At 37.5% G+C, this 21,627-nt stretch overlaps 1 protein-coding gene across 2 annotated transcripts; it reads left to right on the top strand.

Annotated features, from left to right (window-relative positions):
* The first annotated feature begins 1,723 nt into the window (after window positions 1-1,723).
* Window positions 1,724-10,958, top strand: ZNF518A (zinc finger protein 518A). Of its 2 annotated transcripts, none has more exons than XM_075843236.1 (3): window positions 1,724-1,918; window positions 5,657-5,717; window positions 5,967-10,958. In XM_075843236.1, the coding sequence occupies exon 3, from the start codon at window positions 6,032-6,034 to the stop codon at window positions 10,241-10,243; it is 4,212 nt and encodes a 1,403-aa protein (XP_075699351.1). In that variant the 5' UTR covers window positions 1,724-1,918; window positions 5,657-5,717; window positions 5,967-6,031; the 3' UTR covers window positions 10,244-10,958. The 2 variants fall into 2 exon arrangements, with proteins under 2 accessions (XP_075699351.1, XP_075699352.1); XM_075843237.1 differs by having other exon boundaries at window positions 1,724-2,007.
* The last annotated feature ends 10,669 nt before the right edge of the window (window positions 10,959-21,627 follow it).

The raw sequence follows: 21,627 nt of genomic DNA, 5'->3' as shown, positions 1-21,627 counted from the left end.
CTAGTAGTTCAACAGTATGGACTAATCACTGGACTGTGCCGTGCATAGCCACCATACGACTAAAAAACAATTTGTGGTTGATCAAGACTCATGAATGACATATGCTGGTTCCAGTTGAGCAAATTTCCATTTCACTACCAACTTTTTCACGTAAAATTCACCTAAAGTAAAAAAACAACACAAAAAAAATAGCGAAAAGCTACAATAATAATAATAATGATATGCAATTATGATCTTTTATTCACATCTTTGCCTAAACCATATATTATATATAAGCGATCATTTCCACTTGAGCCATCTGATAGCCTATACCCATGTCTTTTCTTCCTTAGGTATAATTTGCTATTTTTACCCTTTGGCTTTAATCATATTCTGTATTTTTCGGAACGCTATAAATATGTTACTTGTAAAGCCAATATCATGGTTCATTAAAAAAAATAAAAAAATATTACGTAAACTAAAAAAAGTCAGTCAGTGTTACCAAGGGCAACAGGATTTTGCCGATAAATTTTCAGTTTAGCGTATCCTAAATATTAGCATATAAGATAAAACTATAAGTATCACCTTGTCTAAATATATACATCTTGATGACGAATGATTATTAATGAGATCCAGGAATATAATTTTACTTTTTATTACTATACTTTGGGTCAATATAATACTATAGTTGGTCATTGGAATATAAACTAGGAGATCATTCAGCCTATGAGCTGTGTGTATACTGCGAGCATGTCAATATTACTAATACTACATATACAATTCAAATTGCGTCGATGACAATTTTTCTCAGATCAAATTTTGTGGCCATTTAACAAAATTTACAGGAAAAAAGTGGATGGTGGAAAATAATAATAATTATATATATATATATATATATATATATATATATATATATATATATATATATATATATATATATATACGTCCAGAAAAAAAGATATAAATAATAATAAATTAATTGGATTTCTATGAAATTGGACTGTATGTCGGTGATATATATGGAAATTAGATTGTGAGCGGGGACGTAAGTATACGATGAAAATCTGCGTACAGCGCTGCGGAATATGTCGGCACCATATAAGCAACAGAAATAAATATATACACATATATATATATATATATATATATACATTCATACGGGTGTACGTGTGTATTGCAAGAAATTGAGTTATCGATATTTTAATTTTGGATATACTGCTATTACGGCAACCCGAATATAATAATGTCACATTTTGGATTTTTATTTGTCCTACATCTGGGTTACAAATAATTGCGAATAAATTTGAAACCTACAAAATAAACAATTTGTTTGTGATCGTAAAGGACGTCTTCATGATATAATTTCGGAAAACGTCACGGTCAACAAATTAAATATAGTCGACGTCATAAAAAACAATTGACAGCTCCTGGTTCTTACAATTGAAATGATATATAAAAGTGTAAAAGTCAATGCAAGGAGGAAGATTTTGCCTAGCAAGCTTTTATTCATTGCTTCATGAGGACAGGGGGTTTACACAAGGAATTTTCCACAGGATGTTTTGCATACACAAAATGTAGCACATGATGACAAATAGTGCCAGCAATATACACTGCTCTATGCCATGGGGATTCATTCAAACTCGATGATACTGCAAAAACAAAGCATATAGGAAGCAATAAAGCTCATGCAGCAAGTAAGAAATGAATCCCTGGCTGTGGCGTTGTAGACATGACACAGAGAATAACACAACATTGGTTCTATGCAACAATGATTCTAGGGGAGAGGGACCTCATCACAGAGACAAGGTGGAGCGCAGATCACTCCGCCGTCTCTGCTTGGGAGTCCATTTTAGGTCTACCGAAACCAGGACAATCCCCGGATGTAACTGTCATGGCCGCCAACGGTGACTCGGGCAGCATATGAAGGGGGGAAAACAAGGTAATTTCAATTTCAGCCTGGGCACGGACGCCGAAGCGGGCATTGGAGACGACATTCCACACGGGAGAGAGCGGGTTTTGCCTTAATGGGTGAGGTGGAAAGTTCGGTTGACTTTGTAACAGTGGACGTGGGCGGATGGGGAATGTCGGGCGGGGGGAACGGTTAAATAGTGCCTGGTAAAGTTAGCGAAAGTTGGGGAAACTTGGCGGCGGGGGGGATCGGGAAGGGTTGAGGGGACCCCGAGCGCTGCCCGCATGGATGACGCCCCATGAAATGGCCGCACTCTTTTATGTGTGATCAGTCACATGAGGGGGTTGCAGTGTCCCTCCGCCGTGCCTGCTCCCCACTGCTTCTCCTCTTACACTTCCCTTCTCTAATCCTTCTCTCCTTCTTGTGCTGAGCCCCATGTCTTGTACTGCAGCAATGAGTGCCCGGTGTTGCCTCTCACCCCACTTGTATACATGATTATTGCATTATGGCAGGCATGTGTGTTGTGGTATACCCTATGCATTGCACAATGTCTCCCCCCCCCCCCCCGCAGCCATTGCATTTATTTGCCTTAGCAATCTTTTTGCATTAACCATATGTGTGTAATTGTATTATGCAAGATGCCTCCCAGCATAAACTAGTGAACAGTTTTATGCATTTTTGCATTTCTATACTCATTATGCTCATTACAGCACGTTAATTTATTGGGGGGCGTTGAGTTCGCTAGAACCCCCACCCCGAATATCTAGAGCCCCCTGGCTTCACTGTTGGGTTCCTCGTCCTTATATAGAAAATTGAGGTGTATAGTAATGCAGGGGGGGGGGGGGGGGCTCATAGTGGCCAGTTCATTGCATGATTGGGGATAGGGGTTCAGCAGTATATGACGGGGTTCTCCATTTTCTTCATAGTATTTAATTGTTTTAATTTATTTTTTTAACGTGCATTGACGTTTGACGCCCCTTTTTTAAAATCAGGGGGTTCAGCCCTCGAAAGCAGATTCTCAGTAATAGGAAACCGGGTCACAGAGTGGGTGGGGGTTCATTTTACGGAAGGCAAATCGAGATATTAATGGCGTCCGTTTTATGTGCAGTCCTGAGCGTGCAGGAATTGGCCCTAGGCTGGAGATAATGTCTTTGGGGGGAGGGGAGGTTCTAAGGTTGGAACCCCCTGCCCCGACATTGGCTAAAAATGCTATTGAAGATGAAGTATTTATAACAAATGTGAATGCGACCGATTTACGTTAAATAACTTTAAGCATAACCAAGAACATTTTCCTTTTTTTGCATCACCGTCCGTGTCCAGCGCGCACTTTATCTAGGACTGACTTGGGTTTAGCGTGATCGGCGTCTCGTACGTTATTACTGACCATGCGTTTTATTTTTCTTGTGCATAGGCAACGTTTTCTACTTTGCAGCGTCGGCTTTGGAATATTATTAACCTGTTGTTTTCACAGCAGTAGTTTTGCAGAATTCTTCTTTGCAGAGTAGACGGCCAACTAGTGGGTCTCGCAACCAATCAACTCGCTATGTAAACTGCTAATGAGTTTACAACCTGTACTTCAGAATGGTATAAATGTCATGACTGCCTCCATTATTTGACACCAAAAAATGAATAATACACTAATATAATCGCTTGTGATGGAAAGGTTACAAAATAATTTTTGGGTGATTTTTTAATATATATATATTTCATTGTTGATAGAGATTGAACTAATCTTTGTGACCTTCTTTTTCACGTCGTCCATTTACACATAATTTGCAATATTGGACGCTGAACATGAAGTACATGACTATTGCCAGTTGCCATTTAGTTTTGGTGAACTACGAGAATCAAGTAGACTTTATTGGTAGTTTCTAAGTCAATGAAACAACGTTGTTATCTGGTTTATGTTATTGTATGGGAGAGATGCATTGTATTCGGATGACATTTGAGGTCAAACAAACTTCATTTAAGTTGACATATTTTTTAGCAATTCTAAAAGTGTAAAAGAAAAACGACAAGTTAATCACTAATCTTGAGAGTTTGTTTTCCATTGGATCAGATGAATAGGGGCCTATACGTTAGTAACAGTTGGGGAGGATAAAGAACTCTTTACAGTCATATGATGGACGATGTAAGCTACAAAGCGTAGTAAAAATATAGTAGCACAACGAGTAGTGTGTGAGGACGAGGCGTTGCTTGCATAAGAGAAAATGGATATTTATTAACATAAGATTTATGTTGAATGTAAGTGCAACATGAGGTGGAGCCGGGGTGTGTCCCTGCTTAGGACGGACCTGGTATGAGAGAAACTTGTGTTGTGGACATTAGTAAAGTTGTCAATAAAGTTTGAAAAGAGTTTTGACCTTTTTTTTTTTTATTTCAATTATGTTTATTTTTTTTTATCTTTTAATGTGTAACCGTCACACACAAGGTTGTGTTGAAAGAAAGAATACAATAAACAACATTAACATTGGCTCCTACTATATAAGAAAAAATAATTTGTCCATAGTGACATCATCATAGTAACTTCCAGGCTGCAACGTCTGTGATTAAAGCATCTGTGCCATTTATTGTTCATGTTTATATGCGCTATTACATGGCTCTGGTGTTAGCATGGATAATACATGCCTTTTACGTTGTTTTTTTTGTAAACTTATACACCAGCTCAAAATGTATGCCTGTATGTGGGTAATATGTATAGATAGATTTTATTAATTTTTTTTGTAATCTAGTATTATGCTTTTCCTGTGATAGCCAAAGTAGGCCGGCCAGATCAGCCAGGGCTATAGTTTGCTCGCAGCCGTACTGGGTGTCGGTGGTCTGTTAGTGGCTTTGTTGGGGCGTTAATATTTTTTCTTTGCTTGTTGATCCGAGTGATTTCTTGGATGTTATTTAATTTTGCAATAAATGTCCCAGTATCCATCGCCATTCTGTGACAAATGCGCCAGGATTTATTTATTAGTATTTTTATGTTATGTTAGAACTTTGACAGAGGAGATTATGTTTTATCTTTTAAACTAGTGACTTATTTTCCTTTTTTTTTTTTTTTTTTTAACTACACTTGAAAACTTAGTAATTATCAATGCCAGCTTTTTGAAGCCACCAGTAAATGTAATCACAAATGCGGGGGCGAGGGTGGGGCATCCTTTTTTAAATATGTTTCAAGTGTTGATGTCTTTCTCAACATGTTTTGAAATGTAAAATATTTTGTGTTTCATTTGTATTTTACGGAAAGCGTGTCGATTTTGCTAGCGAGTTTTTCAGCCTCTGTAGGATCAAATTGAAAAATTGTTTAAATCACAATTTTTTTTTTGCAATTTTATACGTTCATTGCTGGCAGATTATTTATTTTATTATTATTACACATTATTATTCACATATTTATAGTGGCATACTTTTCTTATCTCCAATTAGTTTTTTCTTTTTTACAGTATTCATTCTTTGATTACTCTTGCCTATATAATTCCAATGTAATTTATGAATAAATCCCAGCATTATATTAATATATGTATAATATGTATGGTTTTTTTCTTAACAAATTGCCTTTAAACTGATACAGAAATTGATGTAAATATTATGTCATACTACCTGCAAACATTGAAGTTTGGATAAAAGCTTATTGCATTAAAAATAGGTCTCCGGTAGGATATGTCTTGGTATTTCTATATCTTGGTATTGGTAAAATATCTGTAAATCTTATAATATCGTATAACTTGATATTTTCAATATTTCATATTTTTAAGGTGTATCATTTCTTTCCCTAATTAGGTTCTCCATACTTGCTCAGAAGTATAACGGGGGATTTATGAAGAACATGATGTTTTCTTAGGTAAGTAACGTTTTACCATCTGTATTTATTTTTTTCCTAAATAATTGCTTTCCAAATTTTTTTTTCTATCATAAGTATTTTGTATGTTTTACTGTTTTAGACATATTAAGTATAATCTTCTTTTATGATGAAATTACGTTACTGTGTGTCATGGTATGTTATTTTATAATATGGTATATTATATTTTATAGTATGGTATATTCTGTTTTTAATATTTTTTGTTCTTTTTTTTTTTTTTTTCTTACAAAGGTGATTTTGAAATCAAGAATTTGCGTCACATCCAAAATTCTAAAAGGATCTAATCACGTTGTATAATGAGATCACCAAGTAAAGACTTTTTTATGGACATTGAAGGATCTGCATCTTCAAAGGATGCTGTATGGGACTTCAGTGGGGATGCTTTTGCTATTAGTGAACCAAACACTCTGTCTTCATCGTTTTCTGTAAATGAAAGGAGCATGCATGGAATAGAGGAAAACCCTGACTCATCCATAAATCTTGCACCGGAAGATCTCGCTTTAAGCGACATGGCTGAAATGGCGTCCAAGTCCCCATGCAAGAAACAGACAGCCAGGAAATCATTGGCTAAAGGAAATCTAAATAACCTTGACAATCTTGAAGCGGCAAATGTAGACATTAAAATAGAACCAAACCTAGATGATGATTCAGGCAATATATCTGCAAAGGTTCTCCACTTCTTTTGTCAGAAATGCAAACATGGAATCCGATATAGCCCCAATGATCTTCAAAAACACTTTCTTATATGTCACAATGGAGAGCTGCCACTCTATCCCTGCGAAATGTGTAACTTCACCGCAAATGATTTTCAAGCATTTAAACAACATAGAAAAACTCACCGGAGTGCGCTAGTAAAATGTGAAATCTGTAACAATGACTATTTATATACCTTGTTGGGCTTAACAAAACATTTCACAGTTATGCACTGTGTTAATGGCCATTTTAACTGTTCAAAATGTAGATTTTCTACCAGAGATGTTGGAACATTTGTTCAACACATTCATAGGCACAACGGCATAGAGTATGCATGTCAAAAGTGCAATCACATCAGCTACTCCAAAATTGAGTTTCAGAGACATCTTCAAGGACACAGTACTACGTTACCATTTAGCTGTCAGTATTGCAATTACAGTGCAATGCGGAAAGATTTTATAGTAAAACACATTTTAGCCCGGCACAGAGAACACATTCATACAAGAGACGATCTTGTACAGGACAGTTCTAAAGTGCAGATGGTACAGACCAATGCTGGACTGAAGCTGGTCTTAAAAAGATATCAAACTGAAAGTCAGGATAATTCACTCTGGAGGCATGACGGCAACAACCCTGTCCTGGAAAAGCTCGGAGACTGTAACGATAACACTAGTGGGTTTCAGCATAAATTCTCAGATAAAATTCAACCTCCAAAAGACTTTTCGAGATATAACACGGAGTCGGAGCAAGCTGTAAATGATGGCATTCCATCTGTAACCACGATAAAGTGTAACAAAGAAGATGCAAGCACTCAAGGTAATATGGGTCTTTTGCAAAATGCCGTCCATGGCCCTACTGTACTAATGGTGAAAAATAACAAAATTACAGTTCCAGCAAATTACACGGCAACCTTTGTGGGCTACAAGATGGTGAACGGGAAGCAAAATCTGGTTATTAAATTACTGCCAACAAATAAGCAGACTTCAAATACTTCACAACCATCACCTCAGTCATCAAATAGTTTGCCACGTTTCTCTCATAGCTCTATGCCCGGATCATATGGAGCTTCTAACACTAAAGATAATCGGTCGACACCATCCTATAAACCTCCTTCCATTCCGGCTTCTGCAGCTCCAGCAGACAAACAGCCCGGGTCATTGCGAAACATAACAACGGCACTCGGTTCTCTAATGGCAAGAAAAAATGAATCCATGTCCAAGTTGGCTGCTGCTGCTGTGGCTTATAGACAACAGTTTCATGAACCAATACATAAAAACGTGAATAGTGTTAATAAAACAAATTCACCCTCTGCTTCTGATTTTGTGCGGAAAATTAAACAAGAGCCCGGAGAATACAATATTAACGAGCAGCAGTTTTTTGACAATGATCACACGTATGAATCATCTAGCGATCGAATGCTTCCATCCGCTGCATCGGCTTCTCGCCTAAGTATAGACCCAACTACTGGATTCTTTGTCAGACCTCCGCAAAATAATGAAATTAGTGGGCCAAAATCTTCTAAGCCTTTGCATGGCGGCAAGGACTCTAACAACTCAATGTTGCATGCATCAACAGCAAGTGCTCTTCGAAATTTCTCTGGTACAAGTCCCAACTATATTTCGAAAAATGATTTTCCAGGAAGAAATGCCCAGATAAACGACAGAATGCCTAGGGCAGCAGATAATAATAAGCCTGAAAATGTAGCCTTCATGCCAAGGATTACATCAGTATTTTCTTTGCAAAATCGCCCATCAGACCCAAAACCTGTTGCAAAAAATACTTACCTACACAACATGCTGCAAGATAATAAAAGGCTAAGTGATAAAATCTGCATGCCAAACTCTCAAAGTCCACATCCTGGAAGTAATGCATTTGCTTTTCCAAAGCAACCATTGTCAAACCCAGGACAACCTTTGTCCAACCCCATTGCAAAATTCGACAGTCGTCTACAAAACGGTAATACACCATCCGCTGTATTCTTAAAACAGGAACCAGTATCTCCTGGATCCAGTATGAAAACTTCTCACCCCCAAAGAGTAAGTGAGCTTCTAAGAACACACTCTGATGCAATAGTTAACCAGCAACTGGCAAAAGACAAAATGAGCTGCACGGCAAAACCTTCAGGCGGTCCAACACCTTTTCAGTTATATCATAATTCACATCTTTCTGGAATGTCGCAAGCAAACACGATTTTGTATCCTTCAGGTTCTAATAGGTTTGTACTACCAATTGTACCAACCAACCAATCCGGCTTAAAAATAATTTCTAATCAGACGAGCGCATCCAGCACCTCAACGTTTCCTGGTGGCAACAGATTCAATGCTCCAGTCATGGTCAACACAAAACCTGGCATGGTATTAACCATCGCTAATGGGCCTTTTGGTACCATCCGAAATGTTACCAACGGAAGTTCACAAGTGATTGGTACGGTGAACAATTTAGGCAAAATGGCACTTCCTAGGTTACAGCGACCTTCTTTACCTTATGGCTTTAAGACCAACATGAGTAATTCCTCAAATACTGTTCCTGCTAACATTGTTTCTGGTTCGGCTGTAGGAAGTAAGCTTCCAATAAACCTAAATGTTCTTCAGTATTGTTTAAATTCTGACGGTTCAAGAACACAAGCTGGGAGTTTTGAGGCTAATAAACAACCCGACTCTCTCCAGAAACAGCCCGTATATGCCCTTTTGCCCGATGGAAAACAAGCAGTACTTTTAAATTATGTTTTACCAAAAACGATGTCCACAAATACCCAGAGACCTGTTCAGATGAGCCGTATCAACCAGAAACTCCTACCAAAGAAACCCGAGGATGGACAACAGTCTGCTTTCTTGAGGAGTAAAAATGAAGTTGGTGCAACTCCTTCAGCATCAATTAAGGAAGAGGATATCAATGCGCTCGATGGATATGGTGGTAATGCACCTACAAAAACAGTTAGCAATTTAGATTCTTTGCAAAGTAAGCCAACAGAAAGAAAACCTTGCCTGAGATCTAGCTCTAGTGCTGTTCAGTCAGAAGAACATTTTCATTCCACAAATGAAGATGATTTAGGGTCACAACCTTCTTCTTCAGGTAGTTCAAAGGTATCTAAACTGAAATGTAAGCAAAGTAACATGAACCTTTCAAACTCTAAAAACAAGACTTTGAAACGAAAAACGTCGGACTCTGGCAGCTACGAAGCGGATGTTGAATTTAAGACGAAGAAAAGAGTGGTTGATGTCTTAGTGGATGTGCCACGAAAGCAAATGCTGCATAGAAAATGCAAGGCAAAGTCTTACGCAAGTGAAGTGGATGTGGATAGTCTTCCAGAGGATCCTTCACCATCGCCTTCTAAGGAAGTTGTAAGGACATTGAGACTTTATCCTTTCAGTCCTAATCAACCTATAAAGTATCCACGAAGGGATCAGCCAGTTGTTGTGTTGAACCATCCAGATGCGGATGTTCCTGAGGTTGTTAACCTAATGAGAACCATCTCAAAATTCAATGGACACGTTCTAAAAGTATCATTGTCCAAAAGAACACTTGAAGCTTTTTTAGAGTCAAAACTGTTGGATTCTGCTGATGGACTATCGGGAAGGCGCCATCGAAGGTCAAAACCTGTGAGCCCTGTAAAGGAGAGATTTGTGCTCAAGTTAACCTTAAAGAAAACCAGTAAGAACAATTACAAAATTGTGAAAAACACACCTGCGAACAAGCTCCAAGCTAAATTCAACTGCTGGTTCTGTGGTCGGATTTTTGACAATCAGGATGAATGGGTTGGACATGGCCAAAGACATCTAATGGAAGCCACAAAAGATTGGAACACGTTGTTTTAGCAGTTTTACATATAACTAAGACTACTATTGCGGTTTCTCTTCTTTCTTCGACTCAAACCGCATTAAGACCCAATGTTTTCAACTCAAGAATCTAGTTCAGTATGTGGCTGTTCGAACGTTTACTGCAAATCTGCAGTCCCCCACCCCCTATTTCTGCTTAAGAAATATATTTTTTCCCCTTTTTGTAATTATTTTTTCCATTTTTTTATGAACTTTAAAAAATGTATGCTCTGTGACTTGTACAGTTAACGATCAAGAGATTTTCAGTCTTTGGCATGTGTAGCATTGAGAAACTGGAAAGAACATGAGCGAATGTTTAAATACGTGATTCATAAATCCAAGGTTTGTAGATCTAATGGTGTACAACTTGTTTACAAAGCCGTGTAAAAATTTATGAAATTTGCAATTGTGGTACATATTCAGGCGTGTACTGTGTACATTCTTACAGCATTGTCTTATGTTCAATGTACACGTTAACTTTTGGAGAAAACTGTGCCAGTACTACCTGGACGTAAAGCCTTGAAAAAGACAAAGCATTCTAACTTTGTTTCACCTATATATATTTTTCTTTCATACAAAATCGGGTAATCTAATGACTTATTTCTCCCCCTTCTTTTTTTTTTTCTTTTGTGTAAATAGAGCGCATGATTTGCCAAGACCTTGATATGCTTACATTGCTAATTTTTCATGGATATTAAAAGTGAATTATTGTGAATGGGTGTATATATGCATCTTGTTATTTTGCCATTCTATTGTGCAAATACATATTTTTTTTTTTTTGTTTTTGTCCATTAAAAGATTTATCATGGTTTTTAGTCCTGAACACAATTTCAGTGTATTTTTCAGTGGTCTGATTTACTCCACTTGAGTTGATATCCTACAATTGCGTTCAATATGTTTTCTTCAGTATGGAAGTAATGCAGACTAAGAAACTGGATACTTTTATTTTTACGTCCTTCCTGCTCTCACCATGTAAATTAACGGACTAATGGTATGATCTCCGTGCCGGATGCCCATTTAAAAGGGTATTCTCTGTACATTCAAGCGGTTGCTAGGGAGCCTCGTGTCGTCAATGTCATAGCGATTCCCTATTCGAAGAGGGCTCAATAGCCTGCAGAGAAGATGCAATCTGCGTCTTCTCTGCATGTTTGTTTACTCAGATTGCTGGTGAAAATCACGGCCGTGTGCATGAGGCCTTGGCACGCACCGCACATCTATGGATTATTTTTTATTTATTTCCCCCATTACTATACCACCTTAGTAGGCTCTGATGCACTTCACTCTGCTTACATGTGTCCCCACATTATAAATTAAAATACCAGTAAAACCCCCCACAAAGCTGCCATGCAAAATCTGAGCTCCATAAGCCAAATGGTGGTCCTTCCTATCCTGGCATTGCGCCCAAACAGCAGTTCATGACCACTGTACTAGTGAGTATCGACTTAAAAATGTATGCAGTGTTGGCCTCCAGGGGCACAAGCTGGGCACAACATATTTGGCACTGAAATAGCATATCTGCAGAAAAATTTACTTTCACTCTGCAACAACCATTGAGCACTAATTTCTGGAAAACACTTGGGTCAAAATGCTCACTACACCCCCAGGGATGTAGGTTTTAAAATAGGGTCCCTTCTTTGGGTTGTATTTCACCTCAGAGTTAAATTGTATTACACTCAATTGTGAATAATACTATGTAAATTACAAAATTAGATCTCAAATGCCCATGGTACTCTTTCACTCTTGAGTCCTGTCAAAAAATTCCGGTCACATGTAGGGTGTGTCTAAAATCAGGAAACACTGCATAATAATTAGAGAGCTGTCTTTACACAGTGGCACAAGCTGGGCATCACGTATTGGACACTGAAATGGCATATCTGTGAAAAAAATTGCACCTCCATTGTGTACTAGTGTCTGTAAAATACCTGCGGGGTCAGCATGCTCACTACACCTCTAGAAGTATTGCTTGAGGTGTATAGTTTCCAAAATGGGGTCACTGCTCAGGGGGTTCCACTGTCCAAAAACCATTTCAGCAAAATCTGCAATCAGCCAAATTGCCCTCCTACAGCCCTAAAATTCCTTGAGGGGGTGCATTTTTTAATATTTTTTTTTTCTTTTTTCTGGGGTGTTTCTCATGTTTTGACACTTCAAGGCTTCCAAACATCCTAATAATAAGAGGCCCCAAAATCTACAAGGTGCCCTTTAAATACCGAGGCCTGTGTTTGAGTCAAGTAGCACACTATGCCACATATGGGATATTTTTGAAAACGACAATCTTGGTAATAAAGTTTGTAATGTTTCTCTGCTAACACCTGCAAAAAAAATTCTGCAAAAAAAAAAAAGTACATTTCACCTTCACATTTCTTTAATTCCTGTGAAACGCCTAAAGTGTTAACCAACTTCCTAAATGCGGTTTTAAATACTTTGAGAGGTGCAGCCTTTAATATGGGGTGATTCATGAGAGGCTTCTAATATATAGAAGACACTTCGGAGCCGAATTGGTCCCTAAGAAAATTGGTTTTGCTGAAAATGTAAAAAACTGCTATCAAATTTGTAAGCCTTATACCGTCCTAAAAAAATTAATTGAATAAAAAACAGAAATATTGCTACATATAGTAAACTATTTTGTGTGATGTCATTATCCATTTTAGAAGCAGAAGATTTCAAATTTAGGAAAAGGCTAAATTTTCTATAATTTTTTTTTTTTTTTTTAAATGGCATATCGATGAAAATTTGCCACCAAATTAAAGTATAAAATGTTACAAAAACGAACAAACTCAGAATCGCTTGGATAAGTAAAAACATTCCAAAGTTATTACCGCATAAAGTGACACATGTCAGATTTGAAAAATTGGCTGCGTCCTGAAGCCCAAAATTGGCTGTGTCCTTGAGGGATTAATTGTAGGAAAACCATGTGTACTGTAATAAATGTCATAAAGAAATAACACTTTGTGAAACCTCGGTAAGATTTAGTCCTCTTCAGAAAAAAATGATTTAACAATGTATTCATAGAAACTTTAAAAATATTCTACAGTGGCATGGATTTTACTATACTGTTTGGATTAATACATCCTTGATACATAGGTTCTATTTTTTTTTAAACATAATGCAGTATTGTAAAGTTATTGTACATTTTCCTTATTAATAAGCCTAAAAACGTAATTCCTTGATGCGAAAAGTTTTAAAAGGAATTTTCTAAGGTGTTAGTACTTCTAATGTTCATTCCTTGGATTTTAAAATTAACATTACATTACGTTACCAAATCCTGGTTGTCTTGGCTCAAACTACCATCTTAATTGTCAACTATTTTAGCCTAGAGAATTGTCAGGCTGCAGCGTCATTCAGTGGCTTTTCTGGAAACGACAACATCGTTTAGGCAAGAATTTAAATTGAAATCATAGTTCAGGTCTAAGTGTCATAAGTCAAAAGCTGGCATTGTGGGTCCTGAGAAGTGACGCTGTTGAAGTAAAGCCCGGTTCACATCGGGGACTTCGTCACAGTTCCAGCAGAAAATACTGTAAACAATAGCACAGGATTCTGCTCTATTGTTTCCGGTAAAACCACGGAAACCCGACCACTGGTGTCAGTCATAAAATGGAACCGGCGCTTCCGGTACTTTCGTTAGGCTCATCTGACGGAGTGGAAGAAAGGAAAGACTGATGCAGATGTCAACAAAGCCTAAACCTTTTTTTTTATTTTTTTATTTCAACATCTAATGCCTTTTTGAATTAACAAGTATGACAGACCTAGCTCAAATTTCATGTCCCTATAATATAAGACCCAAATTTGTTCCAGCAGCCTTCTTTATACCCAAGTCTTTATTTTCTGTTTGTTTTCTTAGTAAAAGTATGCCATTAGTTATGTTCTATATTTTAGCGCCTTGAATTTTGTTAGGTTATACAGATTGCACGATTGGGATTGTTCATCCTAACCTGTAGTGTGTGTGTATGCAAATTTGTAAGACTATGATTTGCTTCCCTTATTCCCCAACTGCTCTACTATAAAAAAAAATTGTACTACTATAATAGCAGCTCTCTAAATCAGAAATACTAGTATTGTTTTTAGCCTTTATAAAGGATAAATCCACATTCTGTGTCCTATTTTTAACCAATTCAAGTGATCCAAATCAGAAATTATATTATCCCTAAACAATCACATTTGTGTACATACAAACTTCCTGACATACAGAATCTGATGTCGCATGCCACAAATTTATGAATATATATTATTTTAATTTAGTGGCTGGCAGCAACCCTGGAGATGGATGATTATAATCTCATACAGACTAGCAGCAGTGCACATGCTCGGCCTATTCCGATACACACAGACTTACAAATGTGGCCGTAATAAAGATGGCAGGGGTCTTCACTACACTTTTTTTCATAATGCTTGCCCCCAATCAAGACTGGCCAGCATCTACGCATGTTCAGCCATCAGGCTTTGGCACAGAAGATGGACGTGTCCATGGGAAATAAAGTGAAAACAAAGGGACTGCCATAGTAAAGAGGTAGGCCGGTATCTCCTGAACGATGCATAATTTAAAGACCAAGTACTTTTGCTAACTATCATAACTTTAGAGGTTCTGTAAATTTAACTACATTTATTGTCATGGGGAAAACCCCTTTAATGCACAGTAGTAAAAATGATGGTGATTTTGCAGGCACAGCAGTTGTATACACAGGAAATATTGTCATTGAATAAACGTATTCCAATAGGAAAACGTAAGTCAAAGTCTCGTACTCGGACTGAATTTAAGTAACTTTAACGTAATTTAAAGAAAATAAAAATAAAAGTTGCTTAAGTAAAAAAAAGTTGTTTTGGTAAAAACTACTTTTAGCAAATGTCACAAAATCTAAAAAAAGCATCGATCTTTGTTTACCTCCTGTTTGTAACAATTTCTACAATACAGCTAACATTTTATTAAAAGCATGAAGAAAAAAATGTAACTAAATTCTGCCTTCTGTACCTCTAAAATTATACCAAAAAAAAATTGTCTTGCAAAAAACACGACCTCGTACAACTACGTTTACAAAAACTTATGGCTGTCAAAATGCAGAAAGGCACAAACGGAAAAAAAAAATCCTGTTCTTTAACCCCTTGAGGCATTATCACGTACATGTACGTGATCAGCGTCATAGGGAAGTATTGCGCACGCTCACTGGCTGAGAGCGCAACATACGCTGCGGGTGTCAGTCCCGGCTGTCAGCTGTAAAACAGCTAACGGGCAGGAACAGCGACCGCGCTGTTCATGAGTGTTTAACCCCTCAAAGGCTGTGGTCAATTGCAACCGCAGCATCTGAAGAGTTGAAAAGAGGGGGGCGGCCCAACAACGCGATCGGGGGATGCCAATGGTTGTCATGGCAGTCCAATGCCTAATGAATGCCCCCAGGTCTGCCTTTTGTCTGCCTCTGTTAAGTCGTGTCTCTAGCACGGCTTAACAAAAGCCTGTAAAAATGATGATATACTGCAATAGTCCCTAGGGGGACTAATCAAATGTGTAAAAAAAAGTTTAATAAGGTTATTAGTGAGAAAAAAAAATATTAAAAGTTAAAAAAAAAACAGTTTTTCCCCTAAATTAATATAAAAAATAAACAAAATTGGTATCACTGCATCCGTAAAAGTCTGAACTATTACAATTTATAATTATTTAACTTGTACGGTGACCGCCATAAAAAAAACAAAAATGTAAACTGCCAAAATCACAGTTTTTTGTCAACTTAGCGCTAAAAAAAATAGTAATAAAAAGTGATCAAAAACTTGTATGTACCAAAAAATGGTACCAATAAAAACTACAGCTCGTCCTGCAAAATATAAGCCCTCACACTGCTCAATCCAAAAATAAAAAAGTTATGGCTCTCGGAATGTGGTGAAACAAAAAATTTTTTTTTCATGACAAAGGTTTTTGTTTTTTTTTAAAAAAAAGTAGCAAAATATAAAGAAACATATACATTTGGTATCACCGTAATCGTATTGAGCCGCAGAATAAAGTTTAGCTTTTTTTTTTTTACCACAAGGTGAAAACCATAAGAACGAAAACCAAAAAACTGTAGGAATTGCAGTTTTTTTCCAATTTCAGCCGGCAAAGTATTTCTTTTCAGTTTCCCAGTACAGTATACGGTACTATAAATGGTACCATTAGGAACTACAACTCCTCCCACCAAAAATAAGCCCCCACACCACTCTATTGACACAAAAATATGTGTTATGGCTCTTGGAAAGCGGGAAGTGAAAAACGAAAACTAAAAAATTAAAAATGTCTCGGTCCTTAAGAGGTTAAGGCTAACAATTTCCTGCTTTGGGAGAGGTTAATGTGTATATGGTGAATGCAGAGGACCCCATCCTAGCGCAAAATCTTCAAAATGTAAGCTGGATGTCCTAATAATGAATTCATAGTAATCGTGGGTCATATTTTTTTTATCAGCTTCTAGGTTTATACAGAAATGTATTATAAATGAAGAAATAAAATATTTAATTACCAGATTTCTGTGTAGTGATTAAATACAAATATAAGGTAATATAAATATTTTATTTAGAAAGTAGCAAACAAAATAAGTGGAAAGAGCAAAACCTGAACATTCTGTCAAAAAGCTCAAATAAAAACATCCCAAGATTTGCAATAGTTTCTATTTTTATTTTTCTTAAATGGTCATGGACAATGCACTTTCAAGACTACAGTATAGTGGCTTAATCTTCTGAAGTTATTAAGTTTACTCTAAAGACTTTCTGAAAAATATTTGGCTACAAATAAATTGTATTTCTGTACTATATGTCTAAGTCGTGGTCTATAACATAAAAAAGACTAATCAGTTTTTTGGCTTTACCCAGAAATCTTTCGGTAGTTTAGGTGACCATACGTGAGATAAGTGTCCTGATTTTGTCAGGATCAGCCGGAGATCTATTGTGTATGTGCGTCTTCCAACTATCCCGCAATGGCAAATGTTGGGGGGAAGGGGGATCAGAAGTGTCTGGCAGCGGCTTTTTTCCCATCTCGTTGAAATAAACATAGTTTATGGTTATCATGGAGTCAAAATAAATTGCGGTTGGCCGAAGGTTTATAAAGCAGCAAACTTTTTTCAAAATCCACTGTTCACACAAATGCCAAAATGAGAGGCGGAATCGGATTGATTGCTATGGGCGAATAATCTACTTTTCCTTGCACTAGTTTTGATAAATCTCCCTTAATGTTCCTATGACAAGGTTTGACCACCAGAGCACAGGGCAGGAAGTGTTGTCATGTGGACACTGGAGCAGAGAAGCGACAACTGGTTTAGAATTTATAGCACTGATAATATCGTAGTAAGAAGTTTTTTTCCAATTTCACATTTTCTGGTACTGTAAAGACATTTTATGGAAGGCTTGGGTAGTTCAGCTTTTACTAGTATCTTGAGTAACTTCGTAAAGTGAAATATAGATTCAAGCAATGCAAGTACGAGCAGGCCAATGTTTAATTATGAATCGGAGAGAAGTAGTAATACCTTATGTTATGCAGTCAGGTGAAAAAGTAAGAAAAAAGATCAATATTTGACCTTCAATAAACAATATACAAAGATAATGGGGATGAAATTGACTTTGTAATAAATGTATTAAACGATACAAAATACACAAATGTGCAATTTCCTTCTGTGGAAAACGTGCACGATCACCTGGAATTTGGCAGAAAGAGCCTCCAGCAGGTGTTCCTTATAACTGTCCACAATGTCTGTCTGGAAGAAATGTTACCCATTCCTCCATGGAGATTTTTTTTTCCAACTGTGTGATGTTTTTTTATTTTCATGCACAGCCTGTTTCACTTCCCTTCACAGCATCTCGGTGGGAATTATATCCGGGCTTTTACATGCCTATTCAAGAACCTTCCATTTATTTACTTTCAGACATTCCTTGGTGAATTATTGGTATGTTTAGGGTCATTGTTATGTTGCAAGGTTTTCTTAGGACAAGCTTAAATTTTCAGACAAATAGTCTCACATTATCCTCAAGCACCCCCTGGTACAATAAAGAATTCATAGGGGATTAAATGATGGTGCAGCAAAGCAGCCACAAAACCACATTTCCACCACCATTTTTAATGCAGTAAGTCCTGGTGTGTCTTGCTCTGATGTTTTCTGGACAGTAAAGGTTTCCTCCTAACAGATCTAAGGCTGGATTCACACGAGCATGTTCGGTCCGTAATGGACGGAACGTATTTTGGCAGCAAGTCCCGGACCAAACACAGTGAAGGGAGCCGGGCTACTTGCATCATAGTTATGTACGATGCTAGGAGTCCCTGCCTCTCCGTGGAACTACTGTCCGGTACTGAAAACATGATTACAGTATCGGACAGTTGTCCCGCTGCAAGGCAGGGACTCCTAGCGTCGTACATAACTATGATGCTAGGAGCCCGGCTCCCCGCAGTGTGTTCGGTCCGGGACTTGCGGCCGAAATACGTTCCGTCCTTTACGGACCGAACATGCTCGTGTGAATCCAGCCTAATTTGTTCAGCTGTGTCTAATGGTAGACTCATGCACTTTGATGTAAATAGTGGCGACAGTCACGTCTAGATCCCATGATGCAATTCTGTGGTTCTTAGACTTCTTTCTGCATCTTCTGTTTAGCTCAAGTTTGGGCTGGACTTGCTGGGACGGCATGGCCTGGGCAAGTTGTCAGTTGTTTGAAATTTTCTGCTTATAAATAATCTTCCGGACAGCGAAGTGATTGATGTTCAATTGTTTTGCGATCTTTGAAGATCCCTTTCCAGACACAGGCATCTATATCCTTCTTTCTGAGGGTCTCAAAGAGGTCATTAGATCTAGGCATAGTGATATATTTCACCAACAAAGAAAACCAAACTAAATGTCTGGGTATAAGACTAGGGCTACACAGCGATTTTAATCGCAACACAGGTCGCATGCCAAGATTGCTGCGTTTGGCTGCCTACATTACAGTTTGGCACTGGCTGCATTGCAGTTATGAAAGGGAATGTGACCGCATTGTGACAAACAAGTTCCTGCAACTGTGAGTCACAAGAAATCCTTTCAGTTTGGATAACTTGTGGCTGTCGTGTCGCGGTTGCGGCAACCTGGGGGTCGGAACTGGGCCACATTCACAGCCACACAGTGACACAGCGATCTTTGGCCAGGCAACCTGTGTCAAAGCCAACGTGGCCGTGAATCCCTATCATCCTATTTAGGCCAGGATCACACACAGTTTTGATGCAGTTTTTTTTTTAGCCAAAGCCAGAAGTGGATCCAAAATGAAGGAAAACTATACAAAAAAGACTGAAGCATCTCCTTTCATTTGTGACTACTCTGGCTAAAAAACTGACCCCAAAAACTGCCAGAAAAAAGGCATCAAAATAGTGTGTGTAATCCTGGCTTTACTATTGTAATCATTTGTACCTGATCTGATGTACTTGTTTCTCAGGTATCTAAAGTAGTGAGAAATCTGGGGGGTACTTACTTTTTCCACAGACAGAAATGGTATATCTGGGAATTTTTCTGTTAGGGTTTTTGTATTAGGTCAATGACATCTCCTTTCTCTTTACATACTGTATCACATATTGATATGTCCACCTATGTTAAAACAAATATAACATTACATGGGGTGTCCTTACTTCTCCAAATGACTGAACACTATTACTACTGCTGTCAGATTCTGAATTAAATATTGACACTTGCATTGCTTGATGTACATTACAAAAACTGCTGAACTTAAAAACTGGAAAATCTTGTTAAAAGAGCAACTATTATTAACATTCAAAATCATGAGCCTGGATTGTGTCATACTATTTAACCCCTTAAGAACAGATCTATATTGGGTTTTCAGCATCGCACTTTATTTTATTTACGCAGTTTGCCGTGCCCTATAAATAAGATGTTATTACTATTGAGACAATACCAAATATATATTGTGTTTTTTTTTTTTTTTTATAGTTTTGGGGTACATCTAATTTATTGACGAACTTTCATAAATTTTTTTGGTGGTGAATGGGAAAAAAATCTAGCAAATCCACTATCTTTTTGGGATTTTTTACTCTATGCTTCTCTCTGCAGTATAAGTAAGATGTTAATTTTATTGTATGGGTCGGTTTGCGGCCTCACTATATATGTATTCTACATGATGAACTATTTAAGCAAATATTTTTGAATGAAAAAATTGGTTCATTTAAATTTTTTGGGAGAGAGACTTTTTTTTCTGAACTTTATTGCTTGTATGTGTACCAGTGACCTTGAATTGGCCGATTAGGCTTATTCCTAAGGCAGACCTGGGGGCTTATGTACCATGACAACCCATTTACACACACAACCGTGTCGTGGGGTGCTGATGGGCAACCGTTCCCTCCGTCAAACTCCTTAGATGTCTTGGTCTCTATTGATTGCAGCATCTAGGGGGTTAAATGGTCGGCTTCGAAGATTTGTCTGCCAGTAAGGACACTGGAATCAGGATGTAACCGTAAGTCCAAATGCAGGAGGGGGTTAAAGCTTTCCTGATGTACATCAGTGTTGATACAAATGTTTTATAAGGGCAAATGAATAATTTAGACTTAACAGATTTTGGTGTGCTAAGGGTTACAAAGGATTAGTATATATTATGCATTTAAGTGGATGACAGAAAAGCCGAAAATATAAAATGTAGCTGTATAGATTCTTGAATTTAAACTAATATCACTATATAATATAAACCATAGTTTGCCTTCCCTTCTACCGATTTCCTAGGAGCTGCAGTAATGTAAATATTGTACTAGCTCTGAGGTTGCCATGGTAACATTACTCCTCCGTGCACGGACATCCTGTCATGTGACTTTCACTCCTAAAATATATATGTTATTATTAGTGACTGTCACATGATATCATGTCCACACGGCGTGGTCTGTTGAGGGCAAGAACATAGAAACCCCAGAACAAGTGATTTCAGCAATATTTACTTTTGTTACAAGATCAGGAGAAAGAGAAAAAATAAATAAAACAAAGCAATGTGTGAAAGTGACATTATTTTCACTTTAAAATTGATGTGGCTGTATCATTAACTCTTTAATACATTTAATAACCGGACCTGGTCTAAGGGCTAGAACTTTTAATACATTTTTTTAATGCTGTTAAAGTGATTTTTGCATAATTTTTTCCCCGTCGGACACACAGCTTTTATTTTAATTTGATTTGGCATTTTAACAGCACAAAAGTTGCCATTGGCGGAAATTTTATTTCGACCTTTGTGCCTTTTCCGACGCTCACCTCACAAGGATGGAGTTTTGTGGAGGGAGCGGAGCCACTCGTAGCCCGGCACATTTACTATAATTGACACTAGAATCTGGCGTTAATTATAGCGTAAAACTACGCCTTCTCTCAACTGCCATAGATTTCACTTTATGGCGTTCGGACAGCCAAAGATTAGATACATTTATTAAGATGTGT

This window comes from Rhinoderma darwinii, chromosome 11 (assembly GCF_050947455.1).
Source record: "Rhinoderma darwinii isolate aRhiDar2 chromosome 11, aRhiDar2.hap1, whole genome shotgun sequence".
Classification (NCBI taxonomy): domain Eukaryota; kingdom Metazoa; phylum Chordata; class Amphibia; order Anura; family Rhinodermatidae; genus Rhinoderma; species Rhinoderma darwinii.
The sequence above is the reverse complement of the archived record's forward strand: the minus strand, read 5'-3'. Positions and strand labels throughout refer to the sequence as shown.